This window comes from Trachymyrmex septentrionalis, unplaced genomic scaffold (genome assembly GCF_001594115.1).
Source record: "Trachymyrmex septentrionalis isolate Tsep2-gDNA-1 unplaced genomic scaffold, Tsep1.0 scaffold40, whole genome shotgun sequence".
Taxonomy (NCBI): Eukaryota; Metazoa; Arthropoda; class Insecta; order Hymenoptera; family Formicidae; genus Trachymyrmex; species Trachymyrmex septentrionalis.
The window spans coordinates 5,006,532-5,025,897 of NW_017305569.1; the positions used below are offsets into that span (position 1 = coordinate 5,006,532).

The following is a 19,366-nucleotide window of genomic DNA, read 5'->3' on the forward strand; positions in this document are numbered from 1 at the left end:
AGAGAGAGAGAAAGAGAGGAGGGAGAGAGAGAGAGAGAAGCCACGGTACTGCATAGAGAACGCAACCGCGAACAATCCCTTCGGAAACCGGCCAACCCGCTCGAGGGCCCGCCGTCAACTGATCGGATCCGTTGAGACCGGCGTGGCGAGACTCGGTTGTTCTATAGCCTGACCCACAAGCACGGCCTGTGTCGGATCTCATGCCGCCTCAACGCCGGATACAGCCTGACGATTCGTCGGCCGCGCGGCGACCGTGGTTGTGAGTGGCGAACGGGCTGGTGTGTGCGTGACGTGTCGTCGCCTCCTGTGTGCAGCTCATAACCCCGTTGTGTCTCGCGCGAGTGCTTACGAGCGAGTGCGTACGCCGGGGCATTCGTTAATACCGTTTCCGGCGTGCGCCTGGGTCGTGCATATACAGTTTCGGTTGTGTTGCCTGTCCCTATTGTATCTCTCGCGCGCGGCGTCCATCTATCCGTCCGTCCGACTCTTGTCGTTCCCCGTCTTCTGCGTGTGCGCTTGTCATTATCTTCACCATCATCTTCATCTTCATCCTCTTCTTCTTCTTCTTCTTCGTCTTCTGTGGAGTATAGACGCAGCGTCACGGGTTTCCGCTGTTTCGCTCCTCTCGCAGGAGGTCAGCACCTCAGCGTCGGTAGGTAGGTAAATGCGGAATGCGGGACTTTGGGGTTGCTGGAACGTGAAAGATGCCGGACTTTCAAGAGGAAGAGAGAAGGAGTAAGAAAAAAGAGAAAGACAGGTCGTGCTTCCCATTACCTCTCGAAAGGAGAACTCACGGTGAAATATGAGCGGCCGGTTTCGGTAGTTTTCTTCTCTTTGCGTTGGCGGCCAACGCGGGGGATCCCACAGTGTACCTATCTCGCGTGTGAAGCCACCGGTACCGAAATTCGCGCAACGATTGGACGAGCTGATTCGTGGCGAATGTTCGCCAATCGCTTCTCCACGGGACTCCTCAATGAAAAATCGTGCGTGAGAGTCACAGAGATTTAAATGGGCTTTCTTGTTGATCTCGCTGATGAACGGAAATTCAACAACGTCAAAAACGATCGGGTTGTTCGTAGACTCTTATCTAATAGGTGGTCACGATTTGAAATCATGTTGGTTAGTAAGAACTTCAACGCATGGATATAGCCCGACAGATTTCCTGCAGTGAGGAAGAATGTGATCTGTAAATGAAAGTATCGAAATGTTTTGTTTATAAATTACGATACGAAAATAAGATTTCTCTTGAATTGTGTATTATAACTTTAGCTTCGATATCTAATTTTCAGTAAATATCAATTAAGAGTAATAACATCAATGTTATAATTAACAGTTACATCGCGTTAAATTAGACATATAAAATTATAACATTGATTATGTTACTTTTTCGCTAGTTTGTTTATTGATTTAACTTTATGAATTTTCTTTTGTATTTCTCAAAATATAAACAACTGATGTATTCTCAGCGTTAAATATCATCAAACGTATTCTGTTATAAGTTTTCATATTTTATTTTGCCGTCATTTTATGTCATTTTAAATGCGCAGAATTTTCAAAAGACGTAGGGATCGAATCTATATTCAAAGTCTAAAGAATAACTTCTCTCTTTCCTCGCGCAAAGCGCATACGGTCTTCATTTATCATCGTGTTTCGTAATATTCATCGTGAGAAATGCATTTCGATGGGATTACGGATAGCATATCTGTAAACGCAGGACGAGTGTGTGAAATGTTTCAACGTGTGTGAAGATAAGACAAGAATCGACAGCTCGGCAACGGGGTTGGTTTGCCCTACTCCCGCCGCCATTGTGCGTCTCTCTTGTTTACGAACGGTGTTCGTAGAATAACGCGTAGAGAAGCCATGTGGCCGTAAACACGGAATATCCTCAGCTATGTTCAGATTCCCACCTGAGTATCGCCCAGGTATCGTTTTATCCTTGTGATTTATCGAATGTTAAATCGAATTTTAAGAATAAAACTTGGGGTATACTCGAGTAAAAATCTGAACCCTTAGAGAAGTTAGATATCGTTTCACCGTGTAGATAAATTTTTTGAAAAGTTGTGTGCATTTTTTATTATTTAAGAGGTGATTTAAAAGGAGCAATACATTTTAAAAATTAATGTATTAATTAATGTGAATGAAAAAGCGATAAATTAATAAATTATTTAATAAATTATTAAAAAATTTTAATCAGCTCATTCAAATATCAAAATTCGACGATTTATCTTCTTCACATCTTAACACATTATTACGCGCATTTTATTCGACAATGAAACGCGATTAGCGTAGAAGATAATTCTGTTAGTTAGCTCATTCCAACTCTAAATGAATAATTTATGCTGAGCAATATTCCGAGAAGATTGCAACGTATCGCATTTATGCTCCTTCAAATCTACGCATTCTGACACATAAGTGCAACATTTGCAGTTTCATATCTAAGAAATATGATGATTCTTCCACGATAAAGCGTCACTGAACTTGCACATTTGTAGATAACCTGTATATTTATATGAACTTTATACATTAGTCAATAATTATAAAACTTGATATACAAAATTATTCATAACCAATAATTGTTATCTACAAATCTTTCATTTATAAAAATTCTAGTAAACATTCCAATGAATAGCTTAGAATAAAAATAATATTTATTTTGAAAATAATATATATAGCTCAATTTTTTGATATTATGAATTTTAAGAAAATAAAATTAAATTTTACGTAAAATATTTCAAATATTTATATGTATAATTTATAGTAAATCTATTAATAATAAAATACTATATTTTAAATATATTTTATTATATACAACAAATGTATCTGTTATATATAAAAAAAATATTATGAATTAATTAAAAGACAAAGAATTTTTATAAATTAAAAATTTTTGTTTAAATCATTAACCTTTTTTTACATAAATTATATCAATTATCTTTAAAAAATATATATTAATTTTAAACAGTAAAATCATTGAACGATTTAACGAAAATTATTTTCTAGAACGAATATTTTTATGAAAGGTGGATCATATTCAGCTTCCTGGATACCTTCGAAATGATATACTGAATATGCATACTCTCTTTATCCTCGATTTTTCGTTCTAGAAATAGAAGTGAATGAGAGCGTCGAGCAAGTGTTTGTTGTGTAAAAGACTTGAGTACATAGTAGTGTCAATTCTGCAGATAATCTAGAAGCAGCGACGCCCTGTTTACTCAGTTCGGTAGTCTAGCGTAGCAAACGAGGCTCCAGAATATCGTCAAAGATGTATTTTCAGCGTCCTTAATTGAATAGGACGACGTGGCACTCATAAATTATTCGAGTTTCTAATTAGACCGTCACAGCGTTCCTCCGCGGTGAAGTTTTTCCCGCACGAAGAACGGCATTTTTTGTCGACAATTTTATAGGGAAAGAGAATGCAGATTGGTTAAACTTAAACAACATTCCATTTGGTTTTCCAACATAATAACCGTAATATAGGTATATAACAATGTAATAATCTCTTTTTTTTATGAGACTTTCTAATATTTCCAATTGACAATTACAAGTTGTTTACAACATGTTATTTTTCATCGAGAAGATCGCTCTCTTTATGCTTAAAAAATGGTACAATTAAAAAAAATATGATTTTTTAATTATTACCATGAATAAATCATGTAAACATTATGCGATCAATCACTAAAAGTGAACTAACTTAATTTTGTAAAAAAAAATAAAAATAAAAAATTGTTACAATTTAAAAAGAATTATTTAAAAAGAAATTGTCGCAATAAAAAGGTAATTTTAATTTTTAAAAGGAATTTTGTGGAGAACAAAAGAACAAAAAGAATATTTGATTATATTAAGAATTTTTTTTTTGACAGTTTGATTTGATCAGTAATTTTTTCTCAGGTTGAAAAATAGTCTTTTCTTTTTTCTGGGAAACTTAATCTTTCGATTGTGTCACTTCTGAAGAGAGCGATATTTATCACATTTCAACATGATGAATAACATTTTCAATTTAAAAAATATAACAATATTTTTAATACACAAAACATGTATAACTCTGTGGCTCGAACTTCACGAATTTATTTAAGTATTCATTTTACATTTGTGATCATTTTTCTAATTGCAAGATTTAATTAAATCGTGCAATTTTTTTTTATAATCAAAATTTTACATTTATAGCAATTCTGTGATATATTAAAGCTTAATCTTATGTACATTTTTTTATCTTTATTCTCAAAATTGTAACGCGGATGCCCGAATTGAGATAAGATAATCGACGACTTGCATTTAGAGTGATTGACCTCTTTTGTGCACTAAAATTAATAGACGCGATCTCGAGCATTACTTTAAGAAGATAACACACATTATTTTAATAAAACGCAATATTTGTCCTGTTTCGAGCTTAACATTATTGCTCCTATTCGGTCATAATGAATTAATGAATGTAAACATAGTGTATTTTAATCATATGTAGCCGTTCATTCATCCAACGTGGATCTACGCACGTTGATGCTCGACTTTGCAAACAATAATCGTAAATGTGCCTTCAATTATGTTGCAATTGAAGCGACGCATGATTTACACGTTATTACGCCACGCGCTACACAATGCGTAAACAATCGTGACACGTGTAACTTTACGGAAGCCGCGGGGCAATAATTTTATGTCGTGCGTAAAATGTTGATGATTTTATCGAGAGAAACCTAATGAATTAAACTCTAAATAAGAAATGATTTTCCTTTGAGGTAATCTGATGTATAATAATTTAAAGAGAGCATTATCAGTGTTTACTTTTTTTTTTTCTCGAAATATGCAAAAATTGAGGCGAGAGACTGAAGAAGTTTAAGCGACACTTTTCTAATAAACGCAATTTTCTAATATCCTTGTTTATTTCCTCATTTTTTAATTACGCTTTTATATTATTTTCTTTCTTTTAATATTTATTTGAAAATATTTAAATGTTAATGTTTTATTCCGAAATTTAAAATAAAATGCTGACATGTAACGTGGTATATAAATTGGAACATTGCCTGCTTTCGTATTTTTTTTCAATTTTGGATTTATTTATACGGAAACTGCTGAGTCTACGCGCGTGTGTATCATCGAGTGTACTTCGTCGAGTAATATGATAAGAAGATTGAGTAACTCGACATTCCGACGTTCAAAAGTTCTTACGTTATCTAATTTGCCAGCGGAAGTTGTGTTTTTCTAACAATAAGACGAGCATTGCGTGATTTTACATCTAGTAGCCTCGAGTCTATATGTCAGTGCGTCTCGGTTTAGACGGTTAAGTCAAGATTCAGTCAAACATCTTTTTGTACTCCATTGGACATCCTCTTTCGCGTACAGTTGTTTATCTAGCACGACTTCTCGAGTTATCAGTTTTCCCGTGTCCCAACCGCTTATCTACTACGTCAACTTTGTTGGGCTATTTTCGTCCTTTTTACGTGACACTTGATGTAACAAAAAATATATATATATATATGTATGTATGTATATATATATATATATATATACATATATATATATATATATATATATATAAAAGAATATTGTATTTTACCAAGGGATGCATGAGAATAGAAAAGCATTTAAGATATAATAAAAGAACAATAAAAGGAAGATCTCTCGAAAAGAAGGAAAAATGTCTATTATTCAACTAAAAATACCTAAAAAATATTACTTGCGGACTTTCACTGGTATACAATATTTTACAGCAAACGGCAACTTTTGGAAATCATGATGGATTTATTGAAAATTATGTGGAAAGTGTTGCAGCAATAAATATTGTGATCTTGTGTTGTAAATTTTTTGCAGTGAAAATGTAAAATATTGTCCGAACGTTCTTAACAATCGTGTTCTTAATAATTTTAGAGACTTTATAAGAGAAACAGAATTACAGAACGCATATTCTTTGCCATCCAAGTTATCTATTTGAATTAATAAAAAATATATGGTGACAGAATGAATAATATTTCCTTTAGTCTCCCCTATGTATTCCAAAATATGCAGAATGTGCAGATATATATTTACAAGTGTATTACATTATATATTACCAGCGAAAATAAGTTGTTGGCGCACCGTTACATCTACTAAGAAAAAATACACATTCAAAAAGATGGAGGCATATTACTTAGTCTCCTTTATAATTACTTTTCGTTCATTTCTAATAAAAATAAACGAAAAGTAATTATAAAAACAGACTAAGTAATATGCTTCCATCTTCTTGAAATGTGTTTTTTTTTTTCTTAAACGTTACTAAACTACGCTTCATCGACTTCACTGCTTCTTCTTCTTGGTGTCTAACGAAACACCGTATAGAAACATCTGCCTCTTCCAGGAAGGTGGTCTCGAGATAATGCCGTATGGAAACGCTCTCTGTACATACAAAGTTGTTGGTCGCCTCCAGAACGAGAACATGTTTTTCTCCAGTTCCCTGAATCGCCTATACATTTCCCTTTTTTTCTCTTTCGTTTCTTTCATTTTGCGACATATCTCGCCCGGAATTTTTCCACAATGCACCCCGTTAAAATTTACGAGCATCCCGTTTTGTTCCTTTTTCTCAATGTCAGACACATTGCGAACAAAAAAATTTCTCGCGATATAAATGTCAGTTTCTTTCGTTCATTCGTTCATTCACTTCTTCCTTCCTTCCTCCGGTCGGCTTTTCTAGTTAGAATTTCTTATCGTAAGAGGAAGTTGATAGAAGAATTTAATCAAAACCGTGAGAGTACATCCGTTTGCAAAGCGTTCTCCTCCAAAAGCACACGGAAAAAACGATTTTAAAAAATCTAAAAAAGTATCTAAAAATTTAAGTATAGATACAGATCTAAAAATAATTTTGTTGGACCATTAGAATAATTATTAGGATACTCAGACGAGCGATGCTGTAAGATTTTTTTTGATATTTTAACAACTAGACTTTTTTTTGATCCTACATAATTATTTTGATAGTCCAATAAAATTATTTTCACATTTGTACTGTCTAAACTTTTAAATACTTTTCAAATATTTCAGCACAATCATTCTTTTCGTATACTAATATTCGACGTTATATCTGTGTTAACATAATACAGCAAAAATATTTTATTAATACGATCATTATTTGATTAAACATAAAAGTTTAAAGATTTTTTTTCGTAACATAAAAGAATGTATTTTGATATTAAATCAAATGACGTTGGATTATCTGTACCCTGTCGACTTTTCCCACAACTAACATCTAACGGCGGCCATGTGCCACAAAGAAATTACGAAGTGATAATAGTATAGTTTATTATTTCCTCCGAATGAAGGCGAGTGCCTTTTTTTCGGCATCCGGCTATTTAAATCATTTGAATTATGCCATATGGATCTTTTCTATCGTAACTTCATATCTCTTTGGGCTAATATCTTCAGTTTCCTCTTTTATTCAACTCATCACGAATCTTCCGTATGGAAGCAACAAAATTTACGCATTCGTGTCAAGTGTGAGACATCATTTATAATCAATAGTTTACAATTTACATAGTTTGTTAGTGAGATCTACTGTGTTTTGAATTAAAAAAAAATAGCTTGCTATTAGATGTCGGAAATAATCCATATAGTACAGATTATTCCAGCAATATTGCAAAGTTCCAGTAATATTGTAATAATATTGCAACATTGCAGCAAGCTTCTGTATGGAAAGGATGATTTTGCTGAAGTATCTAAAAATTTAGCTACACTTCAAAATAATTTTGTTGGACCATCAAAATAATTACGTAAGAAATTCAAACGCGATAAGCAACGCAAACAGTTTTGACATTTTTACCATCGACTTGAGTGTTCTACATATAATTATATATATTTTCATAGTCCAACAAAATCTCTATTTTCATATCTGTGTGCGTATCTAAATTTTTAGATTTTTAGCAAATCCATTCTTTCCGTATAAAATTCGTAATGAAAACGGCTTAATAATCCAATGAGATACGACTAATATATATATATTTTTTTTTTGTGGAATTTCACTCTTGAAGTGACAGTGCCATGGTTTGACATATTTGTTTCACAAACAATTACCATCGCTGGACCCGGCGAAGAAAACAAAGGGCAAGGACCCCTGGTGGGGTTTAGGACTTCCCTTGCGTTCACAAGATGTTCCGGAAAGCCGACGATGAGGCCGGTATAGCGGGCTATTATATGTATGAGCGCAGGTGTCGGTGCAGATGTCGCGTAGCAGACGGCTTGCCATGATCGTACGTCCTGCTTGTGGTACCGTCTCGAAATTTTAATAAAACGCAAGCGAAAAAGAAAAAAGGACCGAGCCGGTCCTGTGTAACTGTTTTATGACGCGAACCCAACTATCGCAAGCGCAACTGTACAAACACACATGCACGCGCCACGATATCCGTGCTGTGCATCTCGTCCCCTTTGCGTATTTTTCGCAATAGATCTTGATATCAATCTGTCAAGGAGCTCGTAGATAATCATCAGCGTGCGGAAGTAAAACTCGTTACTAAGATGCGGATTTAGCTACTAGTTATCGCTCATTATTATTATCATTTATGATTTGCATTGAAAATCTTGATGAAAATTTTTCTCAAAATTGTTTATATACAATTTTTCAGAATTTTTATGTTTAAATTACAGAATTTTCTAAGTAATTTTTTAATTTTTTTAAAACATTTTTCAAAGTTTTTTATATAAATTGAAACACTTTTGAAGTGCCGAGAAAGTTACATCTTTTCTATAGAATTCATATATATATATATATAAAATTCTAAGAAAAAATGTAAACTTTTTTAGTATTTCTGGAAAAAATGTTCCAATTCGAATAAAAATTCTGAGAAAGAATCTTTTAATCTACATTATTTATTTACATTATTATTTTTAGTTTTATAAATATAACTTTAAATTTCTGTGTGCAAAAATAATATATTCTTATTTGTTTTTGTCATTTTAACGCAAAATTCTTTGAAGTCGCCTTAGAAATATTACCCTTGAGAAATTAAAACATGTTAAGGTTTTCTCGTTTCCTTTTCCAAGAAATTACTGTACTTTCTTACTTCTTAACTTTATTATTTCTGTCAATAATAAGAACACATTTTATTTCAGGTAGAAGTCGAGATGTTGTGATGGCTGGTAGGTTACGACGTTCGAGCACAGAGCTCGAACCGGATTTATCAACGCCAACTGCCTCGAAAAGGTCCAAGCAATCCGAAACATCCGATTCGTCTGAAGAAAAGTACCTAACAAAAGTGGAAAGTACCGAGACATCGGACACGAGTGAGATACCTGCACAGACAGAGATCGTTTCGGAAGGAGATAAACAACTTTCAGATGTTACAGAACAGGCAACAACATCGAAGCAATCGGTTTTAATCAGTGAAACATCGGACACGAGTGAGATACCTGCACAGACAGAGATTGTTTCGGAAGGAGATAAACAACTTTCAGATATTACAGAACAGACAACAACATCGAAGCAATCGGTTTTAATCAGTGAAACGTCCTCGGAATCGACTAAACAATCGTCTCAAACGGATCCGGATCTCCCCAGACAAAAGAGTGATATCCCACCGACCTCAACGGAAGCGATCCCGAGTACATCGAGAGAAGAGCAGCTCACGACGTTAAAATCCGTTGTAATGAAGTACAGCGATCAAGATGAGCTCTCTGCTCCTTCCGGAAGAAGATCAGAAGAAACGACGATACAAAGATTCTCGCTGCGTGAACGAGCGTCGTTCGAGAATTTGTCCGTTATCGGGAATGGCGCTTACGGGACAGTGTACAAAGCTACAGATAAGAATAGTGGTCAAACCGTAGCGCTTAAGAGAGTCAGAATACCTTTGACGGACGATGGTCTGCCTTCGTCCACAGTAAGGGAAATTGCTGCCTTGAAGTCGCTCGAGCAATATGAGCACCCACATATTGTAAGCACCTTTTAATCAAAATATAATTTCCTTTATTATATATGTATGTGTTATATATACTGATCTTTAATATTCTATATTTCGTTATAAACTATCATAAATAGAATCTTTTATTTATTACTTAATATTATATTGTAGGTATAGGTACATATTTTATATATTTGCTCTTCGTTATCCAGGTCAGATTATTGGATGTCTGCCAAGGAGGAAACTATCTTGATGTATCATCGGGTGATGGTACATTCGAAAGACCGGAACATGATATCACCTTTTGGTTGGTGTTCGAGCACGTAGAAAGAGATCTCGCTTCGTACATAGCTAATTATCGGAATACCTCGCCCCGATCAAGCATCCCACCGTATCTTGTGAGGCAAATGTTAAAAGAGATATTCTGTGGAGTGGAGTTTCTACACAGCCATAGAATAATACATAGGGACTTGAAGCCGCAGAATCTTCTAGTAACGCGGGAAGGGAGAATTAAGATCGCGGATTTTGGTCTAGCCAAGACGTACGGTTTTGAAATGAGATTAACTTCTGTGGTACGTGTTAGATATTAAGTATTACGAATTAGACACTTCTTCTCGATCACAAATATTGTTATTACTATTGTCATTGTTTGATCATTATTTATGTTTATTTGTTTATATATATATATATATATATGTATGTATGTATGTATTTATATAACTTTATTTTTGTATACTATAATTTTTTAAATATTAAATAAGTAATAATTAGGCTGCAGATATTTATGCAAAATACTTAACTGAATATTTTGCATAAATTGCATATTTACAGATGGTAATCTCAACCTTTTTACTTTACTTTTTAATAATGAACAACGATCGACTGTTAAAAAAATTGTCCGATGGTTAATATTCAGTTTGCATAAATATCTGCAGTCTAATGATAATATATCAGTGCATGTGATTCAAAGAAAATGAGCCACTTTTTATGATCCTGTATTATTTAATATCATAATTAAGAAATGATATTCTGTCTAGGTTGTAACCCAATGGTATCGAGCACCCGAAGTACTTTTAGGATGTTCCTATGCTACTCCTGTAGATGTTTGGTCTGTCGGATGCATACTAGCAGAACTTTGCAAATTGGAACCATTATTCCCAGGTACCAGTGAAGGTGATCAACTGGACAGGATTTTCCAGTGAGTTTATACTTTTTTGGTTCTCTGTTTTTAGAATAAACTTTGTACCGCCTAATATTTATGCTCTATATATATATATATTTTTTTTTTACTCTTTATTTTAGAGTTTTGGGTACTCCGTCACAGGAAGAATGGCCGGAGAATGTATCGCTCAATTGGAATGCTTTTCCATACAGACATCCGAGACCTCTCAGTCTAATAATACCAGATCTCAATGAAGATGGATTAGACTTAATAAAGAACATGCTCATGTTTGATCCTCATAGTCGTATAACTGCAGCTCAAGCCGTAAGACACCGATACTTTTCCGAGGAGGGCGTACAATGACGCCTATTCCATAAATTATATAGACTTATTGCTGGATTTTATATATATATATATATCTGGCTAAAACTCAGACTGACGTATTATATTCAGGAAAAGAAGTGTATGTACATATATACTTCTATATACGACATTTAAGCGTACTACAGTATATATATTATTATAATACATAAATAGAATTACTAATAACACGTTGATTATATATTAAATATCTAATCCGAGTATTAACAACAGTGCGTATAAATGCTATAATATTATAAATTCAATTAGCACTTAAATTTGTTGCGTCGTATTAAATAGTAGTCATACATATCCCTTACTTTTACATCTTGCGTAATTAAGTTATTAACAGTAAATGTAACAATCTAACACTTTGCGAAATAAGTTAATATTTAAGTTAATTTATCCTAGGCGTACCTTAATGTACAATATGAAAGTGAAGCGATTATTATTATTTTTGATATGTTATTTATTTACTGTCTAATGTCTCAATGTTTCAGTCAATCGTCTTTTTATAATAACGTCATGAATTACACTTCTGATTAATCTTTTTTTTTGTATTTCACAGTAGTTATCACTTAGTGATTAATAGTCTAACTGTATGCACAACATTTACATTATATTATATAAGATATGCATAGTTACGGCAAATCCTATTAGAGATACGAAAGCTAATACATAGCTAACTTAGCTTTGGTTTAATGCGAAATTAATTCAAGATAACTCTTATGTATATTTTTTATAAGTAGAATTATTTTTCTAAGACTGGGGCCTTTGCGACCCATTAGGAATACGGGAATGATTTAAAGATCTTCCGGAGAAAACCAGAAAGCGCACTGCCATACTTTGCATGTACCATAAACCATTGCAATCAATAATAGCGTATTTTTATTAATGTACAATATTGACAATACGTGTATAAAGCAATAAGTGACAATATTTATATGCCTTTTAGAGTGCATTATTGTATTAAGACTTCGAAAATAGAATAATCGCATTATTAAGAAAAGACTGTCTTATAAAATAAAAGTTTTATAGTTTTACATGCAAGATTCTGTCTCACAAGTAATCTCCTCAATGTATCCATCAGCAAACTTTTTAATTTTTTTTACAATCGTAATGAATACAGAAAGCAATTTGTTGAAACGAGAAAACGTTTCGATCCGGCAAGTATTCTGATACATATACCTTTGAAATAATTATTTGGAATGGATTCCAATCGAAATTGTTCATTTATTCTGTAAATTTGTATTGTTTTCTAGAGGAAATGAAATAAATTCAATAGAAACTCATTCCGAATAATTCTATAATACGTAATCTATTTCTGGCTTTCCAGCAATTGTCGAATTTGAAATTCGCGCTTCGATATCTCGATCGTGGCTGCACTGACACGAACGTCGCGACCTTCGGACTATAATATAAAATGGAACTCAGAGATAAATGAAACATCGAAACGCGCATGTAATGTGCAGCTAACAATATTCGCTTTACAGATTATCGTAGTTACTTTTGACATGAGATTGCTTTCGAACTTCGTCGTAGATGTGTACAAACACCTGACAATAGGTGGCAACCTGCCGAACTGTTCTATTAGTTTAAGGAAAATGGCGACCGAGGTGGAGAAGGCACAGTCCGCTGCGCCAACAGGTGATACAATATTTGGGAAAATATTACGTAAAGAAATCCCATGCAACTTTATTTACGAGGACAGCCAGGTAAACTATGACATAACATACAAAATTGTATTTTTTTGTTGAATTACATAGCAAATTCAACCTACCGGCATTATATATATACTTGAACACTGCATCAGACTTGTTATTGAAAATATTATGTATTATTTTTTGTATTATATTACATACTGTATTATATTATATACAATATTATTTACCATAACATAAAAGTATGGCTAAAATGTGTTTGTAAGCATTAAAATAAATTTATATTATCTGCTATGTATTGCGTTTACTTTTGTACAGCAAAAATTCTGTCTAATTATCTGAAATGATTTGTTATTTATTTTGTCATCTATATGATTATTGTATAACCACTTGTTCCAGTCTATTTAATTATATAGAAACTATTAGTTAACTCTTGTTATATCAGAAAACTTGTGAATTAGAATATAGATATAAAGAGGAAAAATTAATTTTTATTTTTGATATTAGTGATAGTTTGATTTGGATTAAATAATATATTGTTTTTATGCAAAATGCTAATATTAATGAATATATTTCTGATTTGACAGTGCGTCGCATTTGATGATATAAATGCTCAAGCACCAGTACACTTTCTGGTAATTCCACGAAAGCCAATTTCACAACTCTCTAATGCTCAAGATGAAGATGAACCTTTGCTTGGTCACCTGATGAATGTCGCTCATAAAATTGCAAAGCAAAAAGGTTTGACAGATGGGTTTCGTTTAGTCATCAACGATGGAAAGCATGGTGCACAGTCAGTGTATCATCTGCATCTGCATGTTCTTGGTGGTCGACAGTTGAAGTGGCCTCCTGGCTAATGTATTTATACATTAAATGTATAAATCTTGATTTTTCTTATGAAGTTTTTACTTTCTATGAATAAAGTGTAGAAAAAATATGGTTGAAGGACATTGTACAAAAAATATCATCAGTAATATAATTTATGTATTAAAATTATAATTGATATCAGTAATTTTTTCTTGTTTTTTTGACATTTCACTTTTATTTATTACGGATGCAGTAAAAATTATGTATTGTTTACAAAAACAATACATTTACAATTTTAATTTGGTTGAAAGAAATAGTTTTATCTTCTCTCATACACTTCATATACAAATTCAATTCCTTTTTCTTTCTGTATACCTTGTGGTATCGTTGGATCTCTGGAATTATTATTATTATTAGCAAAACAGCAATATGAAACATATCTAATACAAAGAAACATTAATACTTACTCGATTAACACGAAATCGTTTGGGATAGAAGGAAAGAACGTATCACATTCAAATTTTTTCTTTATACGCGTCAAATATAATCGTCCAAAGTGCGGAGATTCTATGGCACTCTAGTATGAAATTATACAATAATTGTTACATTTAATTTAAATTTTTGTTGCAGTATCAGATCTATTCTTTTAATCGCACTTTCTGTTCTTCAAATTGTTTCTCTTTCTTTTAACTTTGAGTCGCGAATACTTGATTCATTGTGAGTACGTTTCACATGAAATGGAGATAATAGTGTTGTGCAACTGAAAGAACAGATCTTTTAAAAATGTATATGTATTGTATTAATTTAATGTACAAAGTACCTTGTACACGTTACTTCCTCCTATTACCCATACCCTTTCTACTTCATTATGCATTTCTGAAATTACGTCAAGCGCATGTGGTATACTTTTACATACTATCGCGTCACCTCCATAATCCCTAAAATTGATATATATGCTCTATTGTTTTTTGACAAATTAAATTTTCTTTGATTTGTTATTTTGCCCATAATTACAATGATTGCGAAGTTAACACCATATTTATTCGGTCCTTCAGAGGTCGATACTTTTCGGGGATGCCCTCCCACGTGCGCCGACCCATAAGTACAACGTTCCTTTTATTTTTGTTCTTTGTGTTAGTCGTCATGCATGTGAAATACGTCATTTCTGTCCTACGTACGAATCTCTCGTTCAAATATTCTCTCTAAATTATTAATTAAGTATATACATTAATCTTACTTTAAACGCCAAGGCAAATCGCCATTTATTCCAATGCCCATATTTTCGCATGCTGCGGCAATTAATTCCAATTTAAGTGGCATATTGAGATGCACTCTTGAATAAATCCGGTGCAAAGATCCTAAACACACATGGCATTATTCAATTTACGCTTGTTTAAAAAAATCGTAATGATTGAACACTTCAATTGGAGTTGTATTGTTGCATTGAAAATATTAATTCATGAAAAAGTCGCGTAATGTTAATATTGATGATTCTTCGATACGATTGCATTTTTAATGATAGCTAACGATAAGAACCAATCACGCAAATGTATCAGTGATTATAAATTGTAATGTAGTCTCTTTTTAATTTTTACGTTGTCAAGCAATTTCAAGGACTAAGATTCCTTTCACTTTGTCAATGCCAATAATATAAAATTACTGTAACTCGAAGAGTTGTTTTAAAAAATATAAGCTCTAATTGTAATTATAAAAAATTTATAAATTATATTTGCAGCAAGTATATTTTAAGAAAAAGTCATTGATTTGTATTCAGAAAAATAAACATGCTGACATTTTTGCTTCAATTCTCGATTTTCTATCAGATATTTTTTCATTTTGTTATATTAAAAATCCTTTTAGATTCTATAGAAGAATGCTGATATCAGCAAGTACTTTACATGATTCTTATTATCATGCTTTGACGTCAAACACATTTTTTTATTAAAATTCCATTACTTACGAGCTAATTAAATAAAATAATAAATAAAAAGTTATGTAAATAAAAGATTTAAATTGTTTCAATGTTGCCACGTATTAAATCTTTCAATTAATTATCTTGGTAAGAATCTTATTTGCTTATTCTATTTACTTTATTACTGCTCTGCTGACTATCGTGAAGGAAACTGTTAATCGACTAGTGAGACTAATGGTCGAGCTGTTCAAATATCTTATCCCCACCATTCTGTTTTGGAATTCTTGGGAGAAACGAATCTTTCTTTTAAAGAAGTGCAATATTCGATGCCATTCTTTTTGGCTGTGCTTTTCTTTACTTCTTAAATGGTCTAAAAAGAAGGAAGAACAATTTTTTGTAGTATAGCGTGTAATATAATAAAGTATTCGTTTTAGCTTTTTTTTATACCGTTCATCTTTCCTCTTTTCTTCAGCGTGGAGAGAAAAAGAAGAGAGATGAACGATGTGAGAGGAGTTCATCTGAAAAGAACAGACCAATAATGAAAGAAGAGAGAAACTTTTAAACTAGGGAAACTTAGGCCTAATATCCACGATGCTACTCGATTCGAGTTCTAGCATCGTGGACATTGGGCCTTAGAGAATCTTGTCCCAATAATAACGTCAATACTACCAACACTCGAACTTCGGACAAAACAAAAGAGGGGAGAAGATATATTATTATTTGCAATAATATTTAATGGCTTCTGCACACTGGACGCGGAAACGCTTGCCGCGCGGCAAATATTTCAGGAGCCATAACTTTTATGTTGTTATTCAGAGACATAAATGTTAATCGAATGTGATGAGAAAGAGACTTGCATTCAAGAGAAATAATTCGAACAACTTCGATCAAATTTGTTTGTATAAAAAATATATATACAACTTACTTGCATATTTATAACTGTTAAAGTTGAACAACATTGCATCGAATTCTTAAACCGATTCCAAGTACGATCTTCGTTCATTAAAAACTGTGTGTGTCGTAATCTGATGAATCTTGATTGATTATTTCGAACAATAAAATAATTATTTTTTATAAAAACCACAAGTAGTAGCTGTTTTTAATAACTATCTTACACTTTCTGGAATTAAAATGAAAAATGCGTGTAAAGTCCTTTAGATTACAGAATGTAGAACAGAATTCTATTTACAATTTAATATATGTCATATTTCTGACGAAAATTTTTCCTAAAATTTTTATACTCCTTGAAACACTTTTTAGAAAAACTGAGAAATTTTACAAATTTCCTTAAAATATTATATATATATATATATATATATATATATATATATATATATATAAATTTTGAAATATAAATATTCTAAGACTTCTCAGTCTATATTTCTCATTTTGTAATTTTTTATGAAATTTATAAAATCTGAGAAAACTTAAGATTTAAAAAAAATTATAAAATAAGACATTTCAGAATATTTCAGATTAATTCGAATTTTCATGTAATGAAAATTCTAGAAAAGTTGTGAACTTCATCGAAAATGTTCGAATTAAAATTTAAAAAACCCGAGAAAAAAATTTTCTAAAAAGTTATAAATTATTTCGAAACTCTTAAATTTATATAAAAATTTTGAAAATTTATATGAAAAATTCTCAGAAAAATTTACTAGATATTTTTTACGCATATATATTGTATCCCAACACATTGAAACATAAGACGTCTTTTAGACGTTAAGACGTCTTATATCTCTCTTTTATATTCTTGCGTTATCTGGGATATTTGTGTGTAATTCTTCGGATATTTTGTATATTCTACGACAAGTTTAGTTCTATTTTAAATTCTGACTCGAATTATAGATAAAAAGTTAAAAGAGTAGAAAAATGATAGAATAGAAAAGTAATAGAGTATCTATTCAGTAGCTACAAGGAACAGACCTGAGATCGCCGAACTTCGAATTCACGGCTTGCGGCAGCACAATCTGTATGATTAGCTCGAGAAAAATTTGCCATACAGCGGCATTTGTTAATCTTCATCAGAACGAATTTCGAAATCTGTCGTGTCTCGTTCGTACTTCTCGTATCTTGTCTGGAAATTTAGTATTGCTGCAAGTAAGTGGAGTACTCCAATACTGACAGAATTCCATAATCTAGTAAGAGTGGTATTTGCGTAGTATGTGTATGTCGCTGTTTCATAAATATATTATACTATGATTTTTAAGTATTTTCTATATATTTGAACGAATTGTGGATTTAATTTTGTGATAATATTAATGGCACAGCTGTTAACATTGTCCATCGCTTATTGTAGAATACTTTGTCTGTGATTTGATTAATTTCCGTTTCTATGGAGGTTATATTGATTTAATCCAAGAATAGTTACCTGAGATTTTTTATATCCCAACAATGAAATTCGATCGGTTTTTTTTGTTCTCGCTGATATATATATTTTAAAAAATTTTTTGTTATGTTTATTTAGAAAATGTTGATTAAATCTACATAATGATTTTAAATAAATTATAGAATAATTAATATATAATTAATCTTAGCTATATACACACCGCGGTCCCAGAAACTCCAGTGCAATTTGCTGAATCAACATTTTTTTCGTGTTTCTAAAATTTTCTTTTTCTTTTGAATCTATATATCTTGAAGTTCCTTAATTCTGTCGATTTTTATACATTATAGACTTATTTCTTAATCAATTATCCATCGATTGAAAAAAAAATTAATTGAAATATATCCATTTTTATGGAAGTTACGGTAATATAAGTGGATAGGTTTCCACACAGACCCGAGTGTGTATATCAGTGTATACTAAGAGTAGAAAAAAAGAGTGTGTATAGCTATGATTAATAATAATGACTTTTAACTGGGAATGTCAAGGTCATCCCAGATATGACCATCTACACAGTAAACACAATTAAGTAACCTCTTGGATATAATGTTAGAGCTATATGTCATTTTTAATAAGCGATAATCAGATACATGTGATTAATTTTCATGTACTTTAGAATGTCTGGCCGAGAAGGAGGTAAGAAGAAACCCTTGAAGGCACCAAAAAAGGAAGGCAAAGTTTTGGATGATGAGGATGTAGCCTTTAAACAAAAGCAAAAGGAAGCACAGAAAGCTCTGGCTGAGGCAGCAAAGAAAGCCAGTCAAAAAGGACCTCTGGTCACCGGCGGCATAAAAAAGTCTGGGAAGAAATGATCGTAGTAATAGTTAAAATATGTGATCTACTGTGCCCATAAATGTTCCAATTGTAACAATGATTTTGAACTTGATCTTATTGTTATGCCAGACTGCAATTTTTTTTTTGACGATCCTTTATTTCTGAGAGAACTTTTAAACTTGTAAATATAACATTATAGATGTGTTCTCCACTAACTTTAAAAAAATGAATACGAGTCTTGTATAATAGCATTTATCAAATACGATTTTATATGTTTCACGCCAAATACATTAATTCAAGAGGGAGCAAAATAAAGAACACAAAGATCTCTAAATCTAGCAATTCTTACGCTTTATATACTGTTAACATAATTATTGTTATAATATAATACTATTTGTATTTGATATTCTCAACTATTGTTTTAGTTTAATGTTTAATATTAATGAAGATATATGT

General features: G+C 32.2%; 4 protein-coding genes across 11 annotated transcripts in view; 3 read left to right on the plus strand and 1 right to left on the minus strand.

Moving 5' to 3' along the window:
* LOC108751025 (cyclin-dependent kinase 4-like) overlaps positions 1-11,494 on the plus strand; it is a 16,873-nt gene extending 5,379 nt beyond the window's left edge. For 2 of the 6 annotated variants that reach the window (XM_018490951.1, XM_018490949.1), the window contains exons 2-5: positions 9,064-9,881; positions 10,061-10,420; positions 10,886-11,046; positions 11,151-11,494. In XM_018490951.1, coding sequence (XP_018346453.1) covers positions 9,084-9,881; positions 10,061-10,420; positions 10,886-11,046; positions 11,151-11,373 — 1,542 coding nt within the window. In that variant the 5' untranslated portion in view covers positions 9,064-9,083 and the 3' untranslated portion in view covers positions 11,374-11,494. Of the gene's footprint in view, positions 1-336; positions 661-1,156; positions 1,197-9,063; positions 9,882-10,060; positions 10,421-10,885; positions 11,047-11,150 lie in introns of those variants that run through there. The other 4 variants (XM_018490953.1, XM_018490954.1, XM_018490950.1 and 1 more) reach the window with 4 other exon arrangements.
* Positions 11,495-12,754: 1,260 nt separating this feature from the next.
* Positions 12,755-13,996, plus strand: LOC108751067 (histidine triad nucleotide-binding protein 1). Its single transcript, XM_018491009.1, has 2 exons — positions 12,755-13,085; positions 13,619-13,996. The coding sequence occupies exons 1-2, from the start codon at positions 12,885-12,887 to the stop codon at positions 13,886-13,888; spliced, it is 471 nt and encodes a 156-aa protein (XP_018346511.1). The 5' UTR covers positions 12,755-12,884; the 3' UTR covers positions 13,889-13,996.
* Positions 13,997-14,089: 93 nt separating this feature from the next.
* LOC108751041 (dihydrofolate reductase) lies at positions 14,090-16,797 on the minus strand. 2 transcript variants are annotated; one of them, XM_018490974.1, is made up of 6 exons: positions 16,676-16,797; positions 15,076-15,196; positions 14,853-15,008; positions 14,659-14,776; positions 14,306-14,415; positions 14,090-14,233 (listed from the first exon to the last, which is right to left on the minus strand). In XM_018490974.1, exons 1-6 carry the CDS (start codon positions 16,707-16,709, stop codon positions 14,158-14,160), a joined length of 615 nt encoding a protein of 204 aa, XP_018346476.1. In that variant the 5' UTR covers positions 16,710-16,797; the 3' UTR covers positions 14,090-14,157. The 2 variants fall into 2 exon arrangements, with proteins under 2 accessions (XP_018346476.1, XP_018346477.1); XM_018490975.1 differs by lacking the exon at positions 16,676-16,797 and adding an exon at positions 15,928-16,062.
* Positions 16,798-17,678: 881 nt separating this feature from the next.
* On the plus strand, positions 17,679-19,244 carry LOC108751072 (translation machinery-associated protein 7 homolog). 2 transcript variants are annotated; one of them, XM_018491018.1, is made up of 2 exons: positions 17,679-17,850; positions 18,753-19,244. In XM_018491018.1, exon 2 carries the CDS (start codon positions 18,754-18,756, stop codon positions 18,946-18,948), a length of 195 nt encoding a protein of 64 aa, XP_018346520.1. In that variant the 5' UTR covers positions 17,679-17,850; position 18,753; the 3' UTR covers positions 18,949-19,244. The 2 variants fall into 2 exon arrangements, with proteins under 2 accessions (XP_018346520.1, XP_018346521.1); XM_018491019.1 differs by having other exon boundaries at positions 17,848-17,917.
* Positions 19,245-19,366: the final 122 nt, after the last annotated feature.